Here is a 23,760-nt window from a genome sequence, read left to right as displayed (position 1 = left end):
TGCAGAAGCTCTTTAGTTTAATTAGATCCCATTTGTCAATTTTGGCTTTTGTTGCCATTGCTTTTGGTGTTTTAGTCATGAAGTCTTTGCCCATGCCTATGTCCTGAATGGTATTGCTTATGTTTTCTTCTAGGGTTTTTATGGTTTTAGGTCTTTCATTTAAATCTTTAATCCATCTTGAGTTAATTTTTGAATAATGTGTAAAGAAGGAGTCCAAATTCAGTTTTCTGCATATGGCTAGCCAGTTTTCCCACCACCATTTATTAAATAGGGAATCTTTCCCCATTGCTTGTTTTTGTCAGATTTGTCAAAGATCAGATGGTTGTAGGTGTGTGGTGTTATTGCTGAGGCTTCTGTTCTGTTTCATTGGTCTATATATCTGTTTTGGTACCAGTACCATGCTGTTTTGGTTACTGTAGCCTTGTAGTATAGTTTGAAGTCCAGTAGCGTGATGCCTCCAGCTTTGTTCTTTTTGTTTAGGATTGTCTTGGCTATACGGACTATTTTTTGGTTCCATATGAACTTTAAAGTATTTTTTTCTAATTCTGTGAAGAAAGCCAATGGTAGCTTGATGGGAATAGCATTGAATCTATAAATTACTTTGGGCAGTATGGCCATTTTCACAATACTGATTCTTCCTATCCATGAGCATGGAATTTTTTCCATTTGTTTCTGCCCTCTCTTACTTCCTTGAGCAGTGGTCTGTTGTTCTCCTTGAAGAGGTCCTTCACATCCCTTGTAAGTTGGATTCCTAGGTATTTTATTCTCTCTGTAGCAATTGTGAATGGGAGTTTACTTATGATTTGGTTCTCTGTTTGTCTGTTATTGGTGTATAGAAATGCTTATTATTTTTGCACATTGATTTTGTGTCCTGAGACTTTGCTGAAGTTGCTTATCAGCTTAAGGAGATTTGGGACTGAGACAATGGGGTTTTCTAAATATACAATCATGTCATCTGCAAAGACAATTTGATTTCCTCTCTTCCTATTTGAATATCCTTTGTTTCTTTCTCTTGCCTGATTTCCCTGGCAGAACTTCCAATACTAGGTTGAACAGGAGTGGTGAGAGAAGGCATCTTTGTCTTGTGCCGGTTTTCAAAGGGAATGCTTCCAGCTTTTGCCCATTCAGTATGATACTGGCTGTGGGTTTGTCATAAATAGCTCTTATTATTTTGAGATACGTTCCATCAATACCTAGTTTATTGAGTGTTTTCAGCATGAAGGAGGTGTTAAATTTTGTCAAAGGCCATTTCTGCATCTTTTGAGATAATCATGTGGTTTTGTCATTGGTTCTGTTTATGTGATGGATTACATTTATTGATTTGTGTATGTTGAACCAGCCTTGCATCCCAGGGATGAAGCTGATTTGATCTTGGTGGAAAAGCTTGTTAATGTGCTGCTGGATTCGGTTTGCCAGTATTTTATTGAGGGTTTTTGCATCGATCTCATCAGGAATATTGGCCTGAAATTTTCTTTTTTCTGTTTTGTCTCTGCCAGGTTTTGGTATCAGGATAATGCTTGCCTTGTAAAGTGAGTTAGGGAGGATTCCCTCTTTTTCTATTGTTTGGAATAGTTGAATGGTATCATCTCCTCTTTGTACCTCTGGTAGAATTCGACTGTGAATCCGTCTGGTCCTGTACTTTCTTTGGTTGGTAGGCTATTAATTACTGCCTAAATTTCAGAACTTGTTATTGGTCTATTCAGATATTCGGCTTCTTCCTGGTTTATAAAAAATAAAAGTAATTCATGGCTCAAGAAGAGTTTAATGTAATCAACTCAGAGATTTCACTGTGCATTCCTTCAGCCCTTTTGCAGAAATATATTTATTAAAAAATATTGCTCCACCCAATCCTATCCCTAAGGAGTCATGCTTTTGAAATGTCAAAACAATCCTTTAACCTCCTTTATCTTTATCTTTGTTTCCTACTTTTCAGGCAATATCTACTCAGAGGAAAGCGGGTTGCAATCCTATGGTGACTCAATTCCCTTAAAAACAGATGTTATGCACAGCTGGGAGTGGTGGCTCATGCCTGTAATCCCAACACTTTGGGAAGCCAAGGTGGGAGAGATCGCCAGGAGTTTGAGATCAGCCTGGGCAACATAGTAAGATCCCATGCTACAAAACTAAAATAAAACATATTTGCTAGGTATGGTCACTTGCGCCTGGTGCCTGTAGTTCCAACTACTCAGGATGTTGAGGCAGGAGAATTCTCTGGGTCCAGGAAGTTGAAGCAGCTGTTAGCCATGATCATGATCATGCCACTGCATTCCAGCCTGAGTGACAGAGCAAGACACTGTCTCGTAAAAAAAAAAAAAAAAAAAAATAGAACCAGTGGTTGTGACATCCTGTCAGAAGCCTTTTGGTGACCTGCAAATCCCATCTGAATTAAAACAAAAACAAAAACACACTTTTTTTTTTTTTTTGAGACAGAATCTCGCTCTGTCGCCCAGGCTGGAGTGCAGTGGCATGATCTCAGCTCACTGCAACTTCTGCCTCCCGGGTTCAAGCAATTCTCCTGCCTCAGCAACCCAAGTAGCTGGGACTACAGGTGCACGCCACCATGCATGGCTAATTTTTGTTGTATTTTTAGTAGAGATGGGGTTTCACCATGTTTCTATTGTTTGGAATAGTTGAATGGTATCATCTCCTCTTTGTACCTCTGGTAGAATTCACCATGTTGGCGAGTCTGCTCTTGAACTCCTGGCCTCAGGTGATCTGCCCACTTCATCCTCCCAAGTTGCTGGGATTACAGGCATGAGCCACAGCACCAGGCCAAAAAAAAAAAAAAAAAAAAAACCAAAAAACTTTTTTGAGATCAATTTATATTTTATTCACTGAATGTTTTATCTGTTTGCCATATGCTATATAATCTTTCAAGTAAATCCAGTTAACTAAATAAGCATTATAGAAATCCCCATAATTTCCTCTAACAAATTATATTGGTTCAGATATGCTGTACTAGTTTTTCTGACACGACAGTCAAACTCCTCAGTTCTTGACCTCTATTGTCACATAAAAATCTTTTAATTATGGATATTTTCAAACACACATAAAAGTATAGAGAATCACACAGTGAAGTTCCAGGTATCCATGACTCAGCTTCAGCAATTACATTCTGCCAATATTAATCATCACTGTTTAATTTTGTTTCTTGGTTCCAAGGCAATTTTGAGCATTAGGCTCTAACTAGGAAAACAGCCATATTCACATTCTCACTTGAAATAAAGCTGTAACCTACATAACAGTTATCTAGATAGAGTCTAAAAGCATCCTTATTCCCATATTTTCCATTTCTAACCAACCTACTCTTCACTCCCTCTCCTCCCCACCCCTGAGCTGCAACCAGGATTTGTCCCAATCAACTAATCTAATCCTTTCAACTATGTAAATATAGGAGAGGAGGACTTTGAGAATAGATTTGCTCAGCACACTACATAAGAGGCAAAATTGCCTTCTGACAAGTTTATATCAGGGCAATCACAATTTCAATTCTTTACTTCCTAGAAAAGTGAACAAACAACAGCATTAGAGCAAAACTTATTTTTTAGCCCTTTAGTTCAAAGATCTGTTTAAAAGCATGCTTAGGCAGGACGTGGTGGCTCACGCTTGTAATCCTAGCACTTTGGGAGGCTGAGACAGGTGGATCACCTGAGCTCAGGAGTTTGAGGCCAGTCTGGCCAACATAGTGAAATCCCATCTCTACTAAAAATACAAAACTTAGCCGGGTGTGGTGGCTCGTGCCTGTAATCCCAGCTACTCCAGAGGCTGAGGCCGGAGAATAGCTTGAACCCAGGAGGTAGAGGTTGCAGTGAGCTGAGATCACACCATTGCACTCCAGCCTGGGTGGCAGAGTGAGACTGCATTTCAAAAAAATAAATAAATAAAAGAAAAATAAAAGCATGCCTAGTGTCTATGTATGTAAAAGTGGATGTTAGGCAAAGAAGGCCAGAATAGCAAGACTCAGAGTGCATACAATGAAGGAGGATTAAGTTACAGATATTGGGAAGGGGGCCAATAGCTCTAGGGTCCCTCTGGGAGCCTATGTCTCCTCTAATCTTCCAAACAACTTCAGGTATAATCTAATTCCCATATTACATATGAGGAAACTGAGAAAACTCAAACCTCAGGAGTCCTGTGGCTCAAAGCACCCAGCTTGGGAAAGTTGAAGGAAAGAATTGAATCTTATCTGACTCCAAAGTCATGTTCTTTCTACCTAAGTGGTAGGGTCAGGAGCGCTAGACCCTCACACAGGGAATTGATTGGGGTCTTCAGGACAATCCCTTTGGAGAGCTGAGCCTGAAAACAAATGCCACTTTGTAATGAGACTTTCTCTCTCTCCTACCAGATGGTCCCCTAAATTAGTTGAAGCCTGTGGGCCTTAAATATAAAACAGGAGGATGCATTTTGATTATAATACAGCAGTTTGATTTAGTTACAAGTGTTATGCTTAAAATGGTAGAATGTGATTGACTTATGGCATTTTCTTTTTAAAGGATAGGACAGTTCTTTGTGCATGGTCAGCCCAATCCCTGACGGCTTGGCTGCTGTCCATAACAAACAGAACTACACCAGACAGACCTCAAAAGACAAGGGTTCTATAGCCATTTCCCTGAGGCATCCCTGGGCTACAGCACCTTCACGCAATCTACACTGCTGATGTTGATTCTATGAGACCCACTGGTGGCAGCTCTTGCTGTTCATCACTTGACCAGAACTAGGCAAGAAGTATTTCCTCAAGAAGCCCCCAGTTTACTGGAGTAACATCCACCCATTTCCTTCTTCAACATTAGTATTTACTCTATCCTGCCTGGATCTAGAAGCTGATCCCTCTGAACTAAAGATCTTCCCTTTTCTTCCCAACCGAGTGGGGGGACAAGAGGGAGATTTAAAACTTGCTTCTCTTTTACTCACATTTAGTATGACTATTTTCTCAAAATGTAAAGGCCCATTCATCCAGAGCTAGAAAAAAATACTGCTCTCACATCTAACTTTGGAACTGAGAAGTCAGTCTTTATTCAAACACACACGTTTCCTCCACAAAGCATAGCAGTTGGGGTGGAATGAAGGCAGCAGTGAAGTCTACTGAGGATCCAACAAGGACAGAGAGAAAAGCAATGCTGAAAGGAAGTGAAGGGCAGTCTCTCTCAGGGAAGGCTGAGGTGAGTGGATCATCTGAGCTAAAGAGTTCGAGACCAGCCTGGCCAAGATAACAAAACCCTGTCTCTACTAAAAATATAAAAATTAGCCAGGAGTGGTGGGTCACGCCTGTAATCCCAGCTACTTGGGAGGCTGAGGCAGGAGACTTGCTTGAACCCAGGAGGCAGAGGTTGCACTGAGCCAAGATTGTGCCATTGCACTCCAGCCTGGGTGACAGACTGAGACTGTGTCTCAATAAATAAATAAATAAACAAATAAATAAATAAAATAAAAATGAAAGCATACCTAGTGCCTACGCACGTCTCCCAGGGAAGACAGAAGATGCAATCAGAGCGTTAAGCAGGCACTAGTGAGAAAGATGAATTCATGGTTGAGGAGAAAGAACTAAGTATTGAACAGGCGTGGTGGCTCACACCTGTAATCCCAGCGCTTTGGGAGGCAGAGGTGGGCAGATCGCCTGAGCTCGGAAGTTCGAGACCAGCCTGGGCAGCATGGTGAAACCCCATCTCTACTAAAATACAAAAAATTAGCCGGGTGTGGTGGTGCATGCCTGTAGTCCCAGCTACTTGGGAGGCTGAGGCACGAGAATCGCTTGAGCCCGGGAAGTGGAGGTTCCAGTGACCTGAGATGGTACCACTGCATTCCAAAAAAATAAAATAAAATAAAATAACTAAGTACCAAGCACTATGCTAGATGTTTGATATGCATAAAGTAAGGAGGGACTGGAAATGGGGAGGAATGTATGAATGCTATTACACTATTTCAGGCAAGAAGTGATGAAGGACTTAATAAAGTGGTGGCAGTTTGAAAAGAAAAAAATGGATGCAAGATTCACTGTGAAGGGAGAATTGACCTGACAGCAACTGACTGGACCTAGAGGTTAGGGAGAAGGAGAAAACCAAGAGAACTTTGCATGTTCACAATAAGTAACTGGGAAGATAAGAGGACATTAATAGGAAAACAATTGTCAGGAGATGGATGTAGGTGAGGTTGATCAATTTGATTTTGGATCTATTTAATATTTTTAAATCTTTATTATGCAAGTTTTCAAACAGAGAGAAAAATAGAGAGAATAGATATTGAAGCCCTATATACCCATTACCTAGCTCAACAATTATCACCTCATGGTCAATTTTGTTTCATCAATCTTACCTATTCCTCCCCTTCCTGAATTGAACTTGGAACTTTTTTTATTTTTTCAAATGTATGTTTTTTTGGGTTTTGTTTGTTTGTTTTTTGAGATGGAGTCTGGCTCTTTTACTCAAGCTGGAGTGCAGTGGTGCAACCTCGGCTCACTGCAACCTCTGCCTTCCGGGTTCAAGCGATTCTCCTGCCTCAACCTCCCGAGTTGCTGGGATTACAAGTGCACGCCACCACATCTGGCTATTTTTTTTTTTTTTTTTTTTTTTGAGACAGAGTCTTGCTCTGTTGCCCAGGCTGGAGTGCAGTGGCGTGATCTCGGCTCACTGCAGGCTCCACCTCCCAGGTTCATGCCATTCTCCTGCCTCAGCCTCCCGAGTAGCTGGGACCACAGGTGCACACCGCCATGCCCGGCTAATTTTTTGTATTTTTAGTAGAAACAGGGTTTCACCAAGTTAGCCAGGATGGTCTTGATCTCCTGACCTTGTGATTCGCCCGCCTTGGCCTCCCGAAGTGCTGGGATTACAGGGGTGAGCCACTGTGCCCAGTCACACATGGCTAATTTTTTGTATTTTTAGTAGAGACAGGGTTCCACCATGCTGGCCAGGCTGGTCTCGAACTCCTGACCTCGTGATCCACTGGCCTCAGCCTCCCAAAGTGCTGAGATTACAGAAGTGAGCCACAGCGCCTGGCCTCGAATGTATTTATTTTTTAAATTTACATGTAAAGTTGTTTATATTTATCGTGTACAACATGATGTTTTTGAAGTATATAAACATTGTAGAATGGTTAAATTCAGCTAATTAACAACTACAGAATCTCACATAGTTAATCATTTTTTTGCAGTGAAAGCACATAACATCAACTATCTTTACATTTTTCAAGGATACAATATATCCTTATTAACTATAGTCACCTTGCTGTATCAGAGATCTCTTGAACTTATTCCTCCTATCTAACTGCAAATATGTATCCTTTGACCAAACTCCCCCCAACCCTTCTTCCTGTTAATCCCCCCAGCCACTGGCAACCACTATTCTACTCTACTTCTAAGGGATCCATTTGTCTTCCTGTGCCTGGATTATTTCACTTAACATAATATCCTCCAGATTCATCCATACTGTCACAAATTACAGAATTACCTTCTTTTTGGTGGCTGAATAGTGTTCCATTGTGTATACATACTGCACTTGACCCATTCATTCACTGTTGGACACTTAGATTGGTTCCATATCTTGGCTATTATGAATAGTGCTGAAATGGACATGGATGTCAAATATCTCCTCAACATACTAATTTGATTTTTCTTGGATAAATACCCAGTAGTGGGATTGCTAGATCATATAGTAACTCTACTTTTAATTTTTTGAAGAACCTCCATACTGTTTTCTGAATTAAATTATTTTGAAGTAAATCCCAGACATCATATGATATAATCTAAGATTCACTATATATTTCTAATTACAATTACATACAATTATCTCAACTAAAAAATTTTTTTGAGGCAGGGTCTCACTCTGATGCCCAGGCTGGAGAGCAGTGGCAAAAACACAGCTCACTGAAGTCCCAACCTCCTAAGCTCAAATGATCCTCTCGCCTCAGCCTATCGATTAGCTGGGACCTCAGGTGCATGCTAATTTTTTTAAATTTTCTGCAGAGACAGAGTCTTGCCATGTTGCCCAGGCTGGCCTCAAACTCCTAGGCTCAAGCAATCCTCCTGCCATGGCCTCCCAAAATGCTGAGATTACAGGCTTGAGCCTCCATGCCTGGCCGCCTAAAAATTAACATTAAGCCTGTAATGTCGTCAAATATCCATTAAGCATTTAAATGTTCTCAATCATTTACTTGTTTGTTTATAGTTGATTGCTTGAAATCAGGATCCAAATAAGCAGATTCATTAAATGTTGGATTCTATCTGAAACAGTCATATGGAGATATCAAGCAGGCAATTGAAATTTCAGGTCCAAAACTCAAGGAAGACATAGAGGCCAGAAATACAGATTTGGAAATCATCCTCCCAGAGGGAGTAGTTGAAGCTATTTGACTAGATGAAGCTATTGAGTAGATATCATAGGGGGAGAATATAGCAATAAAAATGACCTAAGGAGAGAAATTCAGAATGACTATATTTGGGAAGAAGAGAAAGAGATACCAAGAATGGGGATGAGGAGGGAATAGTTTGAAAGAAAAGAGAAGTTGAAAGGTTGGATTGGGTGCAGTGGCTCACGCCGGTTAATTCCAGCACTTTGGGACATGGTGGGAGGATGGCTTGAGGCCAGGAGTTTGAGACCAGCTTGGACAACGTAGTGTCTCTACCAAAAAAAACTATAAACAAACAAGTAAATGATTGAGGAAGAAAAGAAAAGTTGAAAACAAGACAGTGGTGTTGTAACTGAAACCAAGAAATGAAATCTTTGCAGGAGGGAAGACCTGATTTCCATCAAAAGAGCCTTGGGCTAGGACTTACTCCCTGCTCTATTGTGTGACTTTCTGGATGTGTTATGTGTAGCAAATTGCCTCCCTAAGGCCAAGATTCTTCAGATGTAAAAAATGAACAAAACCAGTCTTTCCGGTTAAAATGCAGCTATGAGGATCAAGTAAGAATGCATGTGAAGAAGGCCCTTGTTGGCTATAAAGCACTGGACAAATATGAGAGACTGTTCATTCGTAGACCTTTATTATTATGTTTATAAACAATGTGAAAATGTAATTTAACTGTTGAATGGAGGATTTGAATATTGGAAAATTCTGAATCTGAAAGGCCGTAATTCTTCAAAAATCTCATGAGATACAGCTGGTTTTTATTGAGCATCTACCGTGTGCTAGGCACTGTTTTAAACCCCCTACATACCTTACCTTATTTAATCCTCACGAAAACTTTATGAGATAGGTACTATTATTGTTTTACAGATGAGGAAGCTACGGTTGAGAGAAGCAAACTGATTTGTCCCAGGTCACACAGCTAGGAAGTGGTAGGACCAAATATCAAAACCAAGTCTTTCCCATCTCAGAGCAGGACCTCTTAATCACAACCCTAAGCTTCCTCTTTAAAATATGCCTTGGAAAATTAGATCACCATATTGCAACCCTAGTGAATTACCAGTTTAGATATTGAGCATCAAAGGCAGCTATCATCACAAAGAGAGACAACCAGACATTATGTATCTCCTGAGTGAAACACACACCACCCGCTATGAAGCAGTTTTGCCTTTTAAAAAATGACTATGCGCGGTGGCTGACGCCAGTAATCCCAGCACTTTGGGAGGCCGAGGCAGGCGGACCACGAGGTCAGGAGATCGAGAGCAGCCTGGCCAACATGGTGAAACCCCATCTCTACTAGAAATACAAAAATTAGCCCAGCATGATGGCGGGCACCTGTAATCCCAGCTACTCAGGAGGCTGAGGCAGGAGAATCATCCCTTGAACCTGGGAGGTGGAGGTTGCAGTGAGCCAAGATCATGCCACTGCACTCCAACCTGGGAGACAGAGCAAGACTCCATCTCAAAAAAAAAAAAAAAAAAAAGCCTGGGCAAGTTTGGTGGCTCATGCCTGTAATCCCAGCACTCTGGGATGCTGAGGCAGGAGAATCCCTTGAGCCCAGGAGTTCGAGACCAGCCTGGGCAATATAGTGAGACAAGGGAGACTTCGTCTCTACAAAAAATAAAACTAAAAAAATAGTTGAGTGTCTTGGCACATACTTGTAGTTAAGGCCACTCAGAAGGCTGAGGCAGGAGGATTGCTTGAGCCCAGCAATTTGAGGCTGCAGTGAGCCATGATTGTGCCACTGTACGCCAGCATGGGCAGCAAAGTGAGACCCTGTATCAAAAAAAATATTGATCCTGAATCTAGCATAGCCTTGAGATTAAGCTTAGTGTTGCCAGATAAAATTCAGGATGCCCAGTGAAAATTGAATTTCAAATAAACATATATATATATATAGAGAGAGAGAGAGAGAGAGGAGAGTTTATTTATTTATATGTTATATAGTTCACATATTTTTTATATATATATATATATATATATTAGTGTAAGCACATCCCAAGCAATATTTAGTATGTCCCATACATTATATTTGGGACATGCTTATACTACAAAACCATTCATTGTTTATCTGAAATTAAATTTAACTAAGAGTCCTGCATTTATCTTTGCTAAATCTGGCAACCACACTTTACTTTTCTTTTTCTTTTTGTTTTTTTGAAACGGGGTCTCACTCTGTCGCCAGAATGGAGTGCGGTGGCGCGATCATAGGCTGAAGTTAGCTCACTGCAGCCTCCATCTCCTGGGCTCAGGCAATCCTCCCACCTCAGGTTCCCAAAGTGTTGGGATTACAGGCGTGAGCCACCATCACACCAGGCCCAGCCCTACTTAAGATCCAACTACCTGTTTATGAGGAACACAAAAGACAGAGAAATATATTAAAGGAACCAGGACGAGGCAATCAGCACTAGACTAGGTAAAGGTACAAGAAAACAAGGCTGGGTGCAGTGGTTCATGACTGTAATCCCAGCACTTTGGGATGCCGGGGCAGGACGATCACTTCAAGCCAGGAGTTCAAGACCACTCTGGGCAACAAAGTGCATTTCTACAAAAAATTTTTAAAAACATCTGGGTTTAGTGGCACAAGCCTGTAGTCCCAGCTACTTGGGAGGCTGAGGCAGGAGAATCACTTGAGCCCAGGAGTTTGAAGCTACAGTGAGCTATGTTTATACCACTGCACTCCTGACTGGGTGACAGAGTGAAACCCTGGCTCTAAAACAAACAAAAAAGACAAACAACCAGATTTCTTCAATAAATACATATCAAGGGGAGAAAGAGAGAGAAGAAACTTATAGACAACAGAGAACTAAGAGACACAAAAACAATCAAAATGTGAAGACTATTTGGATTCTGATTCAGACTGTTAAAAAATCACATTTGTGATATTGGTAATTTGAACACAGACTGAATGTTTGATTATATTGAGGAATTTTTTAGTTGTTCTAGTGGTATTGTGGGTTTTTCTTAAGAATTCCTTATGTCTTATAGAGACATGGAGAAATGTTTATGGATGAAATTATATAAAATTATATAACATTCAGGAGACACTTTTGAATAATCTAGAAAGGAATGAAATACGGGTACAGGTATAACTAGACTGGCTTTGAGTTGATGATGTTAAATCTACATAAAAAGCGATTTCATTATAGTTTTTTTTTCTACTTTTGTATATGTTTGAAATTACCCATAATAAAAAAGTTTAAATAATCTTTAACACAATGCTGGATGTATTGCAAACACTTAATATATGTTTACTGGAGGGTAAATGGGTTTGTTAATTTAAAAAAGAAAGCTCTGGTTGGGCGCTGTGGCTCACGCCTGTAATCCTAGCACTTTGGGAGGCCAAAGAGGGTGGATCACTTGAGGTCAGAAGTTCAAGACCAGCCTGGCCAACATGGTGAAACCCTGTCTCTACTAAAAATACAAAAAAATTAGCCAGGCATGGTGGTGCACCTGTAATCCCAGCTACTTGGGAGGCTGAGATTCGAGAATCGCTTGAACCCAGGAGGCAGAGGTTGCAGTGAGCTGAGATGGTGCCACTGCACTCCAGCCTGGGCAACAGAGTGAGACTCTGACTCAAGAATAAAAAAAAAAACTCTCAGATGGCCACCAAATAAAAAAAAATTTTTTTTGAAATGAAATTACAAGCATGAATATGCCTGAGCACACAAATGAGATCCGTTTAAAGATTATACTACACACAAATGGAAACAATAATACATTTGTTCAGACAAGAGAGTTTGTTTATTGAACATGAACAGTTGAGAAACTCTGGGCAGAAGAGGTACATATATTATAGATACTTTATTAAGGTAATCACAGAAAATATTTTTAACCCTTCAAAAAGATGTTATGCAGAAAATTCACTGTAGATGTCCTTTAATATTTTTTATTCCAGTGAACTCTTGTGGAAAGCTGTCTTAATTTCCCAAAGGCCTTTGGGCAGATTTGAGTGCTCACTTGCAAGTGAATCACTAATTACTGGAAGTTAATGACCTCTCATGCTGAATAATGCATGCGCTTGATAGAAGAGCCTTACCCAAAATGCAGTGTTGTCAGTTTTTAATGCATTCTTGCCTTGCCTGCTGTGTACATGAAGGCAACCAAATTCAAAGCAACTCTCCCACACAAGGTGTGGCTTACTGTGTTTAAGGAAGTGTTTAGTGCAGGTTAGTGAAATAAGCTCTCTATTTTATGCTTAATATTCTATTATATGGATGTACCATAATAAATTCAAACATTCCCTTATTAATGGCTATTTCCTACTTTTGCTATTACAAATAAGAATATCCAGTTTCAATTTTCTGCATATGGCTAGCCAGTTATCCCAGCACCATTTGTTGAATAGGGAGTCCTTTCCCCATTGCTTGTTTTTTGTTTGTTTGTTTGTTTTGTTTTTTGCTTTTTGTTTTTTTGTTTTAACTTTGCCAAAGATCAGATGGTTGTAGGTGTGAAGCCTTATTTCTGAGCTCTCTATTCTGTTCCGTTTGTCTACGTGCCTGTTTTTGTACCGGTACCATGCTGTTTTGGTCACTGTAGTCCTGTAGTATCATTTGAAGTCAGGTAGCTTGGTGCCCTTAGCTTTGTTCTTTTGCTTAGGGTTGCCTTGGCTATTCAGGCTGTCTTTTGGTTCCATATGAATTTTTAAATTGTTTTTTCTAATTATCTGAAGAATGCCATTGGTAGTTTGTTAGGAATGACATTGAATCTGTAAATTTCTTTGGGCAGTATGGCCATTTTAACAATATTGATTCTTCCTATCTGTGAGCGTGGAATGTTTTTCCATTTGTTTGTGTCATCTCTGGTGTCTTTAAGCAGTGTTTTGTAGTTCTCTTTGTAGAGTTCTTTCACCTCCCTGGTTAGCTGTATTCCTAGGTATTTCATTCTTTCGTGGCTATTGTGAATGAGGTTGTGTTCCTGATTTGGCTCTCAATTGGATGTTGTTGGTATATAGGAATACTACTGATTTTTGTACATTGATTTTGTATCCTGAAACTGCTGAAGTTATCAGATCAAGGAGCTTTTGGGCAGAGACTATGGGGTTTTCTAGATGTAGAATCATATCATCCACAAACAGGAACGGTTTGACTTCCTCTCTTCCTATTTGGATGTCATTTATTTCTTTCTCTTGCCCGATTGTCCTGCCCAGAACTTCCAATACTATGTTGAATAGGAGCGATGAGAGACGGCATCCTTGTCTTGTGCCGGTTTTCAAGGGGGAATGCTTTCAGCTTCTGCCCATTCAGTATGATGGTGGCTGTGGGGCTGTCATATATGGCTCTTATTATTTTGAAGTATGTTCCTCTTCATTACACCATACACAAAAATCAACTCAATGTAATCCCAGCACTTTGGGAAACCGAGGCAGGCAGATCACAATGTCAGGAGTCTGAGACCAGCCTGACCAACATGGTGAAACCCCGTCTCTACTAAAAATACAAAAATCAGCCGGGCATGCTGGCACATGCCTGTAATCCCAGCTACTCAGGAGGCTGAGGCAGGAGAATCGCTTGACCCTGGGAGGCGGAGGTTGCAGTGAGCTGAGATTGCACCACTGCACTCCAGCCTGGGTGACAGAGCAAGGCTCCGTCTCAAAAAAAATAAAATAAAATAAAAAGAAAAATAATTAAACTCAAGATGAATTAAAGACTTAAATGTAAAACCTAAAACTATGAAAACCTGAAAGATAACCTAGAAAATACTAAATGGCATAGACCCTGGCAAAGATTTCATGACAAAGATGCCAAAAGCAATTGCGACAAAAACAAAAATTGACAAATAGGACCTAATTATCCAAAGAGCTTCTGCACAGCAAAAGAAACTCTCAACAGAGTAAACAGACAACCTACAAAATGGGAGAAAATATTTGCAAACTATGTATCCAACAAAGGTCTAATATCCAGAATCTATAAGGAACTTAAATGAATGTACAAGCAAAAACCAACACCATTAAAAAGTGGGCAAAGGACAGTGATATGGTTTGGCTTTGTGTCTCCACCCAAATCTCATCTTGAATTGTAATCCCCACATGTCCACGGAGAGACCTGGTGAAAGGTGAATGGATCATGAGGATGGTTTCCCCCATGCTGTTCTCATGATAGTGAGGGAGTTCTCACTAGAGCTGATTGTTTTAAATGTAGCACTTCCTCACTCTTCCTCTCTCTCTCTCTCTCTCTCCTGCCACCATGAGGAGACATGCCTTGCTTCCCCTTCACCTTCCACTATGATTGTTTGTTTCCTGAGGCTTCTCTAGCCATGCAGAACTGTGAGTCAGTCCAGGAGCGGTGGTTCAAGCCTGTAACCCCAGCACTTTGGGAGGCCAAGGTGGGTGGATCACCTGAGGTCAGGGGTTCGAGACCATCCGGGTCAACATGGTGAAACCCCGTCTCTACTAAAAATACAAAACTTAACTGGGTGTGGTGGCATGTGCCTGTAGTCCAAGCTACTCAGGAGGCTGAGGTGGGAGAATTGCTTGAACCTGGCAGGCAGATGTTGCAGTGAGCCGAGATTATGCCACTGCACTGCAGCCTGGGCAACAGAGTGAGACTGTCTTAAATAAATAAATACATAAATACATAAATAAAAGGAGTGTGAGTCAATTAAACCTCTTTCCTTTATAAATTACCCAGTCTCAGGTAGTATCTTTATAGCAGTGTGAAAACAGACTAATACAGACATGAACAGGCACTTCTCAAAAGAAGACATACGTGTGACCAACAAATACATGAAAAAATGCTCATCACTAATCTTTACAGAAATGTACATCACAACCACAATGGGATACCATCTTGTGCCAGTCAGAATGGCTATTATTAAAAAGTCAAAAATAACGGATGCTGGTAAGGTTGTGGAGAAAAGGTAACATTTATACGCTTCTGGTGAAAATGTAAATTAGTTGAGCAATTGTGGAAAGCAGTGTGGTGATTCCACAAAGCGCTTAAAACAGAATTACCATTTGACGTAGCCATCCCATTATTGAGAATATACCCAAAGGAATATAATTCATTCTACCATAAAGACATATGCATGCATATGTTTATTGCAGCACTATTCACAACACCAAAAACATAGTATCAACCTAAATGCCCATCAATGGTAGACTGGCTGAAAAAAATATGGCACGTATATACCATGGAATACTACACAGCCATAAAAAAGAATGAGACTATGTCCTTTGCAGCAACATGGATGGAGGTGAAGTCATTCTTATAAGCAAACTAACATAGGAACAGAGAATAAAAAATACCACATGTTCTCTTTTTTATTTTTTGAGACAGAGTCTCGCTGTGTCACTCAGGCTGGAGTGCAGTGGTGCGATCTCGGCTTACTGCAACCTCTGTCTCCCAGGCTCAAGCAATTCTCCTGCCTCAGCCTCCCGAGTAGCTGGGACTGCAGCTGTGCGCCACCATGCCCAGCTAATTTTTTGTATTTTCAGTAGAGATGGGGTTTCACCATGTTGGCCAGGTTGGTCTCAAACTCCTGACCTCAAGCAAACCCCCGTCTTGGCCTCCCAAAGTGCTGGGATTACAGGCGTGAGCCACCGTGCCGTGCCTTTTCTTTTTTTATTTTTATTTTTATTTATTTATTTATTTATTTATTTGAGACAGAGTTTCGCTCTTGTTGCCCAGGCTGGAATGCAACAGTGTAATCTTGGCTCACTGCAACCTCTGCCTCCCAGGTTCAAGCAGTTCTCCTGCTTCAGCCTCCTGAGTAGCTGTGATTACAGGCATGTGCCACCACGCCCGGCTAATTTTATATTTTTAGTAGAGACGGGGTATCACCATGTTGGTCAGGCTGGTTTCGAACTCTTGACCTCAGGTGATCCGCCTGCTTTGACCTCTCAAAGTGCAGGGATTACAGGCGTGAGACACCACACCTGGCCGCATATTCTCATTTATAAGTGAGAGTTAAACGAGAACACGTGACACAAAAAGGGGAACAACAGACACCAGAGATTACTTGAGGGTGGAGGGTGGGAGAAGGAGAAGATTTAAAAACTGACTATTGGGAACTATGCTTATTACCTGGGTGACAAAATAATTTGCATGCCAAACCCCCAAGACATGTGGTTTACCTGCCTAGGAATTGGAGGCTGTAGTGAGCCATGATTACACCACTACACTCCAGCCTGGGTGTCAGAGTAAGACCCTGTCTCTAAACAAAAACAAAACAACAACAACAACAAAATAATGCATTTGCCCCTGTTTCTGTGGGAGAGATTACTAGAATGGGTTTGCTAGGCCAAAAAGTATGAACATCTTAATTTTAATAGATACTAATTGCACATATTTTTTAAATTAGGGCTGAGATATGGAATGTTGTTTAAAAAAATGCCATTACCGGCTGGGCGTGGTGGCTCATGCCTGTAATCTCAGCACTTTGGGAGGCCGAGGCGGGTGGATCACCTGAGGATGAGAGTTCTAGACCAGCCTGACCAATGTGGTGAAACCCTGTTTCTACTAAAAATACAAAAATTAGCTAGGTGTGGTGGCATGCGCCTGTAGTCCCAGCTGCTTGGGAGGCTGAGACAGGAGAATTGCTTGAACCTGGGAGATGGAGGTTTCAGTGAGCCAAGATCACACCACTGCACTCCAGCCTGGGTGACAGAGTGAGACTCTGTCTCAAAAAAAAATAAATAAATAAAAAAATAAATCATAAGTCAATCATCTCACTAACTTTATCTAAAATGCTAAGTATATTTAAGTTATTTGTCAAGCAAAGAACTGGGTTCTTAGAAAATTTCTCATTAACAGCGCTTTTGATGTTGAAAATCCCATGGTTTATTCTGTTTCAGAGCATCTTGTGTCAATTTTTTTTTTTTTTTTTTATGACGGAGTCTCATTCTGTCACCCAGGCTGGAGTGCAGTGGCACGATCTCAGCTCACTGCAATCTCCGCCTCCCGGTTTCAAACAAGTCTCCTGCCTCAGCCTCCGGAGTAGCTGGGATTACAAGCGTGTGCCACCAAGCCCAACTAATTTTTGTATTATTAGTACAGACGGGGTTGGCCAGGCTGGTCTCGATTTCCTGACCTCAGGTGATCCACCCGTCTCGGCCTCCCAAAGTGTTGGGATTATAAGCGTGAACCACTGCATCTGGCCAAAAATGAATTTTAAAAGACAGATCGGTGGCTCACACCTGTAATCCCAGCACTGTGGAAAGCCGAGGCAGGTGGAACACCTGAGGTCAGGAGTTCGAGACCAGCCTGGCCAACATGGCGAAACCCCGTCTCTACTAAAAACAAAAAAAATTAACCGGACATAGTGGCGCATGCCTGTAATCCTAGCCACTCGGGAGGCTGAGGCAGGAGAATCACTTGAAACCGGGAGATGGAGGCTGCAGTGAACCGGGATCCCGCCATTGCACTCCAGCCTGGGCAAAAAGAGCGAAGAAACTCGGTCTCAAAAAAAAAAAAAAAAAAAGACACATCACATCAAATATTTTGTGGAAAGAGAGCTCTGCACTCCTAATTAGAAGACCTGAGGGCCAGGTGTAGTGGCTTACGCCTGTAATCCCAGCACTTTGGGAGGCCGAGGCGGGTGGATCACCTGAGGTCAGAAATTCAAGACCAGCCTGGCCAACCCTGTCTCTACTAATAATACAAAAATTAGCCGGGCGTGGTGGCGGGCTCCTGTAATCCCAGCTACTAAGGAGGCTGAGGTAGAAGAATCGCTTGAACCCGGGAGGCAGAGGTTGCACTGAGCCAAGATCGCGCCATTGCACTCCAACCCGGGCAACAAGAGCGAAACTCCGTCCCAAAAAAAAAAAGAGAGAGACCTGGATTCCAGTCACACCTCTGCCATTAACTTGCTGTGTGGCCTTTTGAAATTTCCTTATCCTTTTTAGGCCTGGTTCCTCAGCTGTAGTTCTACCATTCATTAATTCCACTAATATTTACTGACCACTGCCTGCTGGCACTGTGGTTAAGTACTAGAAATACTGGGGTGAATACTAACAGCCAGTACTTTTTAGTAAACGCTTATTCTAGGCCTGAAATTTTGCTAACGGAGTCATATGCACTATCTCATCTAATTTTCTATGAAATAGGCACTACTGTGACATTTTCTGTACTTTACAAATGAGGGAACTGAGGCACAGCGAGGTGAAGTAATTTTCCCAGAATATCAAAAGGTGTGGTGAAGACAGGATTGGATTCCAGGCAGTGGGGCTTCAGATCTCATTCCAGTAATCATAAGAAACCCTTGATGCCATAATTGCACGACTATTTCAGTGGCCTGCGTTTTGGTCTCAGCCCAGGAGTACTAGGGGAGTGGGCAATATGAGGGTTCAAGGACGCAGGGGTACATCAGAGAAACCATCAAGAGGTCTGATAACAAGCGACACTGGGAGCAAGAATCTCTCGCTCTCGCAATTTCCATGCCAGGAAGGTGAAGTAGGAGGTGTCAGCGAGTCGTACGCACGGCCTCCTCTCTGGGCGTCCCGCTGGGTAAAGGGGAGCGTACGGGTCACGTAGGCCTAAAGCACGTCTCTGAACTCGGTAGGGGGCGGGGAGAAAGGGCACGCAGTGTGCGCGCAATGTGCGCGCACCGTGCGCGCCGGCCCTTCCGACGCCTGAGCGGGCGGGCAAACGGACGGCTCCGCCCAGTCGCGGGCTCCTTTGCCCCGCCTTCGCGGCGCCCGTTTCCTGGCCCTCCCCACCTTAAGCGAGACCAACGAGAGGACACCGCCTGCGGCTAGAACATCCCGGCCAGGAGCGCAACCGAGTGGCGCGCCAACGTGAGAGGAAACCCGTGCGCGGCTGCGCTTTCCTGCCCCTAAGCCGTTCTAGACGCGGGTGAGTGGCGGGGCCTTGACCCCCACCCCGAGCGCACCCTGACTCCCCTCCGTCTCTTGGGGGAGGCCTGGGCCCCAGCCCTCTCCCAGCATGCTCCACGCGGGATGCTTGGGCAGGTGCAGCGGGAGGCTTGTCAGCACAGGAGACCGAGAGCCTTCTTCCTGGGGGCGCTCTCTTGGTCCTTCAGAGGGATCTCTAGGTTACCATGTCCTCCCTCTCACTTTTCTTCCCTATTTCGTCTTCCTTTTCCGTACTTCACCTCAACTACCTTCATCCAAAAAGGTTCCTCTAAAAACCATTGGGGTAGTTTCAGTTTCATTTGTGCTCGTGTGCAGTTTTAAATTTCCTTCTGCACAAAGTATCCTATCATATGCATCCCTACTGTTACATTTTTTGCCTCTCTGATGGGGAAAAAAATCTCCTTAGAATAATTTTTGCAAATTATTGTGTTTAAAATGTGTAGACTTACTGAGTTTTGATCCCTATTTTTGCAGCCAGAAGTAGGATCGCCATCAGGAAGAATTCTGACACATATAGCATAATTGAGCAAAGAAACTGTGTGAATTATGTATTGGCCAGAAATAATGAAAACTGCGTGACATGAAATACAAAAATCCTATATAAATTAATTTTAGGGTGCACCTGACAAATTTTTTGTTTGTTTGTTTTGAGACAGAGTCTCGCTCTTGTCGCCCAGGCTGGAGTGCTGTGGTGCGATCTTGGCTTACTGCAACCTCCATCTCCCGGGTTCAAGCGATTCAGCCTCCTGAGTAGCTGGGATTACAGTCATATGTCACCATGCCCGGCTAATTTTTGTATTTTTAGTAGAGACAGGGTCTCACCATGTTAGCCAGGCTGGTCTTGAACTCCTGACCTCAGGTGATCCACCCGCCTCGGCCTCCCAAAGTGTTGGGATTACAGGCGTGAGCCACCGTGCACAGCCGACAATTCTAATATTATGCAGCGCTTGTTTTCTGTCACTTCTCTTCTTAGAACTGTGTTTATTGACCAAGTTCTGTGAGTGACAGAGGAAAGCCTTCCTGCCTCTTGCGCCACCCACCACTCAGAAATTACATCTGCCAAACTATTCCACACCTTGTCTTTCTGGTAAAGTCAAAATTCCATTTCCTCTAGAAGAAAACCATAGGAGTGGTTTCCTTGTAACAATATGGTGCTGTTGGGTGCAAAACATCAGTTATGGTCAACAGATCCCACTTTTTTTCCATTTGTATGAAAACAAGGATATTCAGTAACCCATTTATCAAACTCTAATGTGGTAGAAGCACTATGGCAATTATTCTGTAATGGAAAAAAACATTAAACTGATTCGAGAAATGTGGTTTCTAATCCACTTCTACCACTGTCTGACTGTGTGACTGAATCAGTTACTTAACCTCTGTGGACTTCCATTTTCTCTCTGTAAAATGAGAGAAGTGACTGACATTGGGTAGCTTTCTAAGGCTCCTTTCAACCATAAGAGAAAACGGGGAAATCTAAGTAGCTCAATAGATCGCTTTTTTCTGAAGATGGAGGGAAGACTGGAAAATTCAGCCTTTACTAGAATAAATGGTTAACATACAATTTTTTTGAACAAGTGTATTTAATATCAGCTTTTAATTTCTTTATTTATTTTTTCTGAGACAGAGTCTCACTCTGATGCCCTGGCTACAGTGCCATGGTGAGATCACAGCTCACTGCAGCCTCCACCTCCCAAGTTCAAGAGATTCTTGTGCCTCAGCTTCCTGAGTAACTGGGATTACAGGCACCCACCACCACATCTGGCTAACTTTTTGTATTTTGGGTAGAGAGAGGGTTTCACCATGTTGCCCAGGCTGGTCTCGAACTCCTGAGCTCAAGGGATCCACCCACCTCAGCCTCCCAAAGTGCTGAGATAACAGCCATGAGCCACTGCATCCAGCTCTTAATTTCTAATTGAAATAAAAGTGTAAAGTTTTCCGTTTTTACTTCCCCAAAGAAGAAGAAAATTCGTTTTGAGGAAATAAAAATGTTTATTAATAGGCCCCAGATATGTCTATCAATATTCCTTTTTCATCCAAAAAATGCAACTTTTTATTACAGGCTTCTATTACATCAGTAGTTGGGATACTGTATTGGAAACCATTTAGTTTTAGGAACAAAAGGGTAAATATTAACATATATGATGTTATTCTCAAGAAACTTGGTTTAGATTTACTCAAAACACTTAAGGACAGCAGCCATTGGTTAAAGAAAGCACTATGTTGAGAAATGTCAGCACAATACCACTGGTGATTTGCCATTTATAGGTGGTTTTATCTATTCAATCCAAGGTTTTGGTGTAAAAATCCATTATATTTTTAGAGGTATTTAAATAATGCAAGCTTGTGATGTGAAATTCTTTAAAGAGAACGGTGGATGGATAACCTCTGTAACACTGGTTTCAAGGGTTTATTAAATCCCCATAGATGAAGTGCAAAACAAATTCTCCATAGAGGAGTTGTTGCAAAGTTCCAGTTTATACCAAGCAGTAATCAGATTCCATTGGAAGCTAAAGATTTTGAGAGTCTTTTGTACTATATGCAACTAACTTGATTTCAAGCTTGGGAACCTTTAAAAAAAAATTAAGAGCAAAACGTAAGTATATAAGGAATACCAAATCAAATTTATAGACTAATCCTTTTCTATTAAGTATTTTAAGAGTCTTTTTCTTCTTTATAGGAAAAATGCTTTCTGAAAGCAGCTCCTTTTTGAAGGGTGTGATGCTTGGAAGCATTTTCTGTGCTTTGATCACTATGCTAGGACATATTAGGATTGGTCATGGAAATAGAATGCACCACCATGAGCATCATCACCTACAAGCTCCTAACAAAGAAGATATCTTGAAAATTTCAGAGGATGAGCGCATGGAGCTCAGTAAGAGCTTTCGAGTATACTGTATTATCCTTGTAAAACCCAAAGATGTGAGTCTTTGGGCTGCAGTAAAGGAGACTTGGACCAAACACTGTGACAAAGCAGAGTTCTTCAGTTCTGAAAATGTTAAAGTGTTTGAGTCAATTAATATGGACACAAATGACATGTGGTTAATGATGAGAAAAGCTTACAAATATGCCTTTGATAAGTATAGAGACCAATACAACTGGTTCTTCCTTGCACGCCCCACTACGTTTGCTATCATTGAAAACCTAAAGTATTTTTTGTTAAAAAAGGATCCATCACAGCCTTTCTATCTAGGCCACACTATAAAATCTGGAGACCTTGAATATGTGGGTATGGAAGGAGGAATTGTCTTAAGTATAGAATCAATGAAAAGACTTAACAGCCTTCTCAATATCCCTGAAAAGTGTCCTGAACAGGGGGGGATGATTTGGAAGATATCTGAAGATAAACAGCTAGCAGTTTGCCTGAAATATGCTGGAGTGTTTGCAGAAAATGCAGAAGATGCTGATGGAAAAGATGTATTTAATACCAAATCTGTTGGGCTTTCTATTAAAGAGGCAATGACTTACCACCCCAACCAGGTAGTAGAAGGCTGTTGTTCAGATATGGCTGTTACTTTTAATGGACTGACTCCAAATCAGATGCATGTGATGATGTATGGGGTATACCGTCTTAGGGCATTTGGGCATATTTTCAATGATGCATTGGTTTTCTTACCTCCAAATGGTTCTGATAATGACTGAGAAGTGGTAGGAAAGCATAATATGATCATTGTATAAGACATGTGTTGTCATTATTTGTAGTAGTAACTACATATCCAATACAGCTGTATGTTTCTTTTTCTTTTCTAATTTGGTGGCACTGGTATAACCACACATTAAGGTTAGTAGTACATTTTTAAATGAGGGTGGTATTTTTCTTTAAAGCACATGAACATTGTAAATGTGTTGGAAAGAAGTGTTTTAAGAATAATAATTTTGCGAATAAAGTATATATTAATATTATATTTATGTGATAAATTCTAAATTATGAACATTAGAAATCTGTGGCACATATTTTTGCTGATTGGTTAAAAAAATTTTAACAGGTCTTTAGCATTCTAAGATATGCAAATGATATCTCTAGTTGTGAATTTGTGATTAAAGTAAAACTTTTAGCTGTGTGTTCCCTTTACTTCTAATACTAATTTATGTTCTAAGCCTCCCCAAGTGCCAATGGATTTGCCTTCTCAAAATATACAACTAAGCAACTGAAGAAAATTAAAGTGAAAGTTGAAAAATATCCCTAAGAAAAAAAACTGAAAATTACTTACAAAATTGAGTAATTTTCCTGGAAGCTAATTTAGTGTCATTCCTCAGAGCGTACGCAATTTCAGTGTAACTGTCTGTACTTCAGCATGCAGATACTGACATTGGATTGGTGCCTATGAAGAATGCCATGTCATTTAATTGTGTTGTTTCTCAGTTAATCAAGCTCCCAGCTGCAATTTGGATAAAGATGTGCTCCTGCTGGGTCAGTGAGTTCTGTGGAAATTTGAAGAACTTGTTTTGGCCATCTGGCAATTTCACTTACCTGAGTTGAATCTGTTCTGTATTTTCTTTTGTTTTGTTTTTTTGACACAGAGTCTTGCTCTGTCGCCCAGACTGGAGTGCAATGGCACAATCTCGGCTCATTGCAACCTCTGCCTCCTGGTTTCAAGCAGTTCTCCTACCTT

At 41.3% G+C, this 23,760-nt stretch overlaps 1 protein-coding gene across 2 annotated transcripts; it reads left to right on the top strand.

Annotated features, from left to right (window-relative positions):
• Positions 1-18,911: 18,911 nt before the first annotated feature.
• Positions 18,912-23,327, top strand: C1GALT1C1 (C1GALT1-specific chaperone 1). 2 transcript variants are annotated; one of them, XM_011977198.1, is made up of 3 exons: positions 18,912-19,130; positions 21,575-21,743; positions 21,828-23,327. In XM_011977198.1, the coding sequence occupies exon 3, from the start codon at positions 21,833-21,835 to the stop codon at positions 22,787-22,789; it is 957 nt and encodes a 318-aa protein (XP_011832588.1). In that variant the 5' UTR covers positions 18,912-19,130; positions 21,575-21,743; positions 21,828-21,832; the 3' UTR covers positions 22,790-23,327. The 2 variants fall into 2 exon arrangements, with proteins under 2 accessions (XP_011832588.1, XP_011832587.1); XM_011977197.1 differs by lacking the exon at positions 21,575-21,743 and having other exon boundaries at positions 21,828-23,208.
• Positions 23,328-23,760: the final 433 nt, after the last annotated feature.

This window comes from Mandrillus leucophaeus, unplaced genomic scaffold, assembly GCF_000951045.1.
Source record: "Mandrillus leucophaeus isolate KB7577 unplaced genomic scaffold, Mleu.le_1.0 Scaffold174, whole genome shotgun sequence".
Taxonomy (NCBI): Eukaryota; Metazoa; Chordata; class Mammalia; order Primates; family Cercopithecidae; genus Mandrillus; species Mandrillus leucophaeus.
This window is presented reverse-complemented; position numbering and strand designations above follow the sequence as displayed.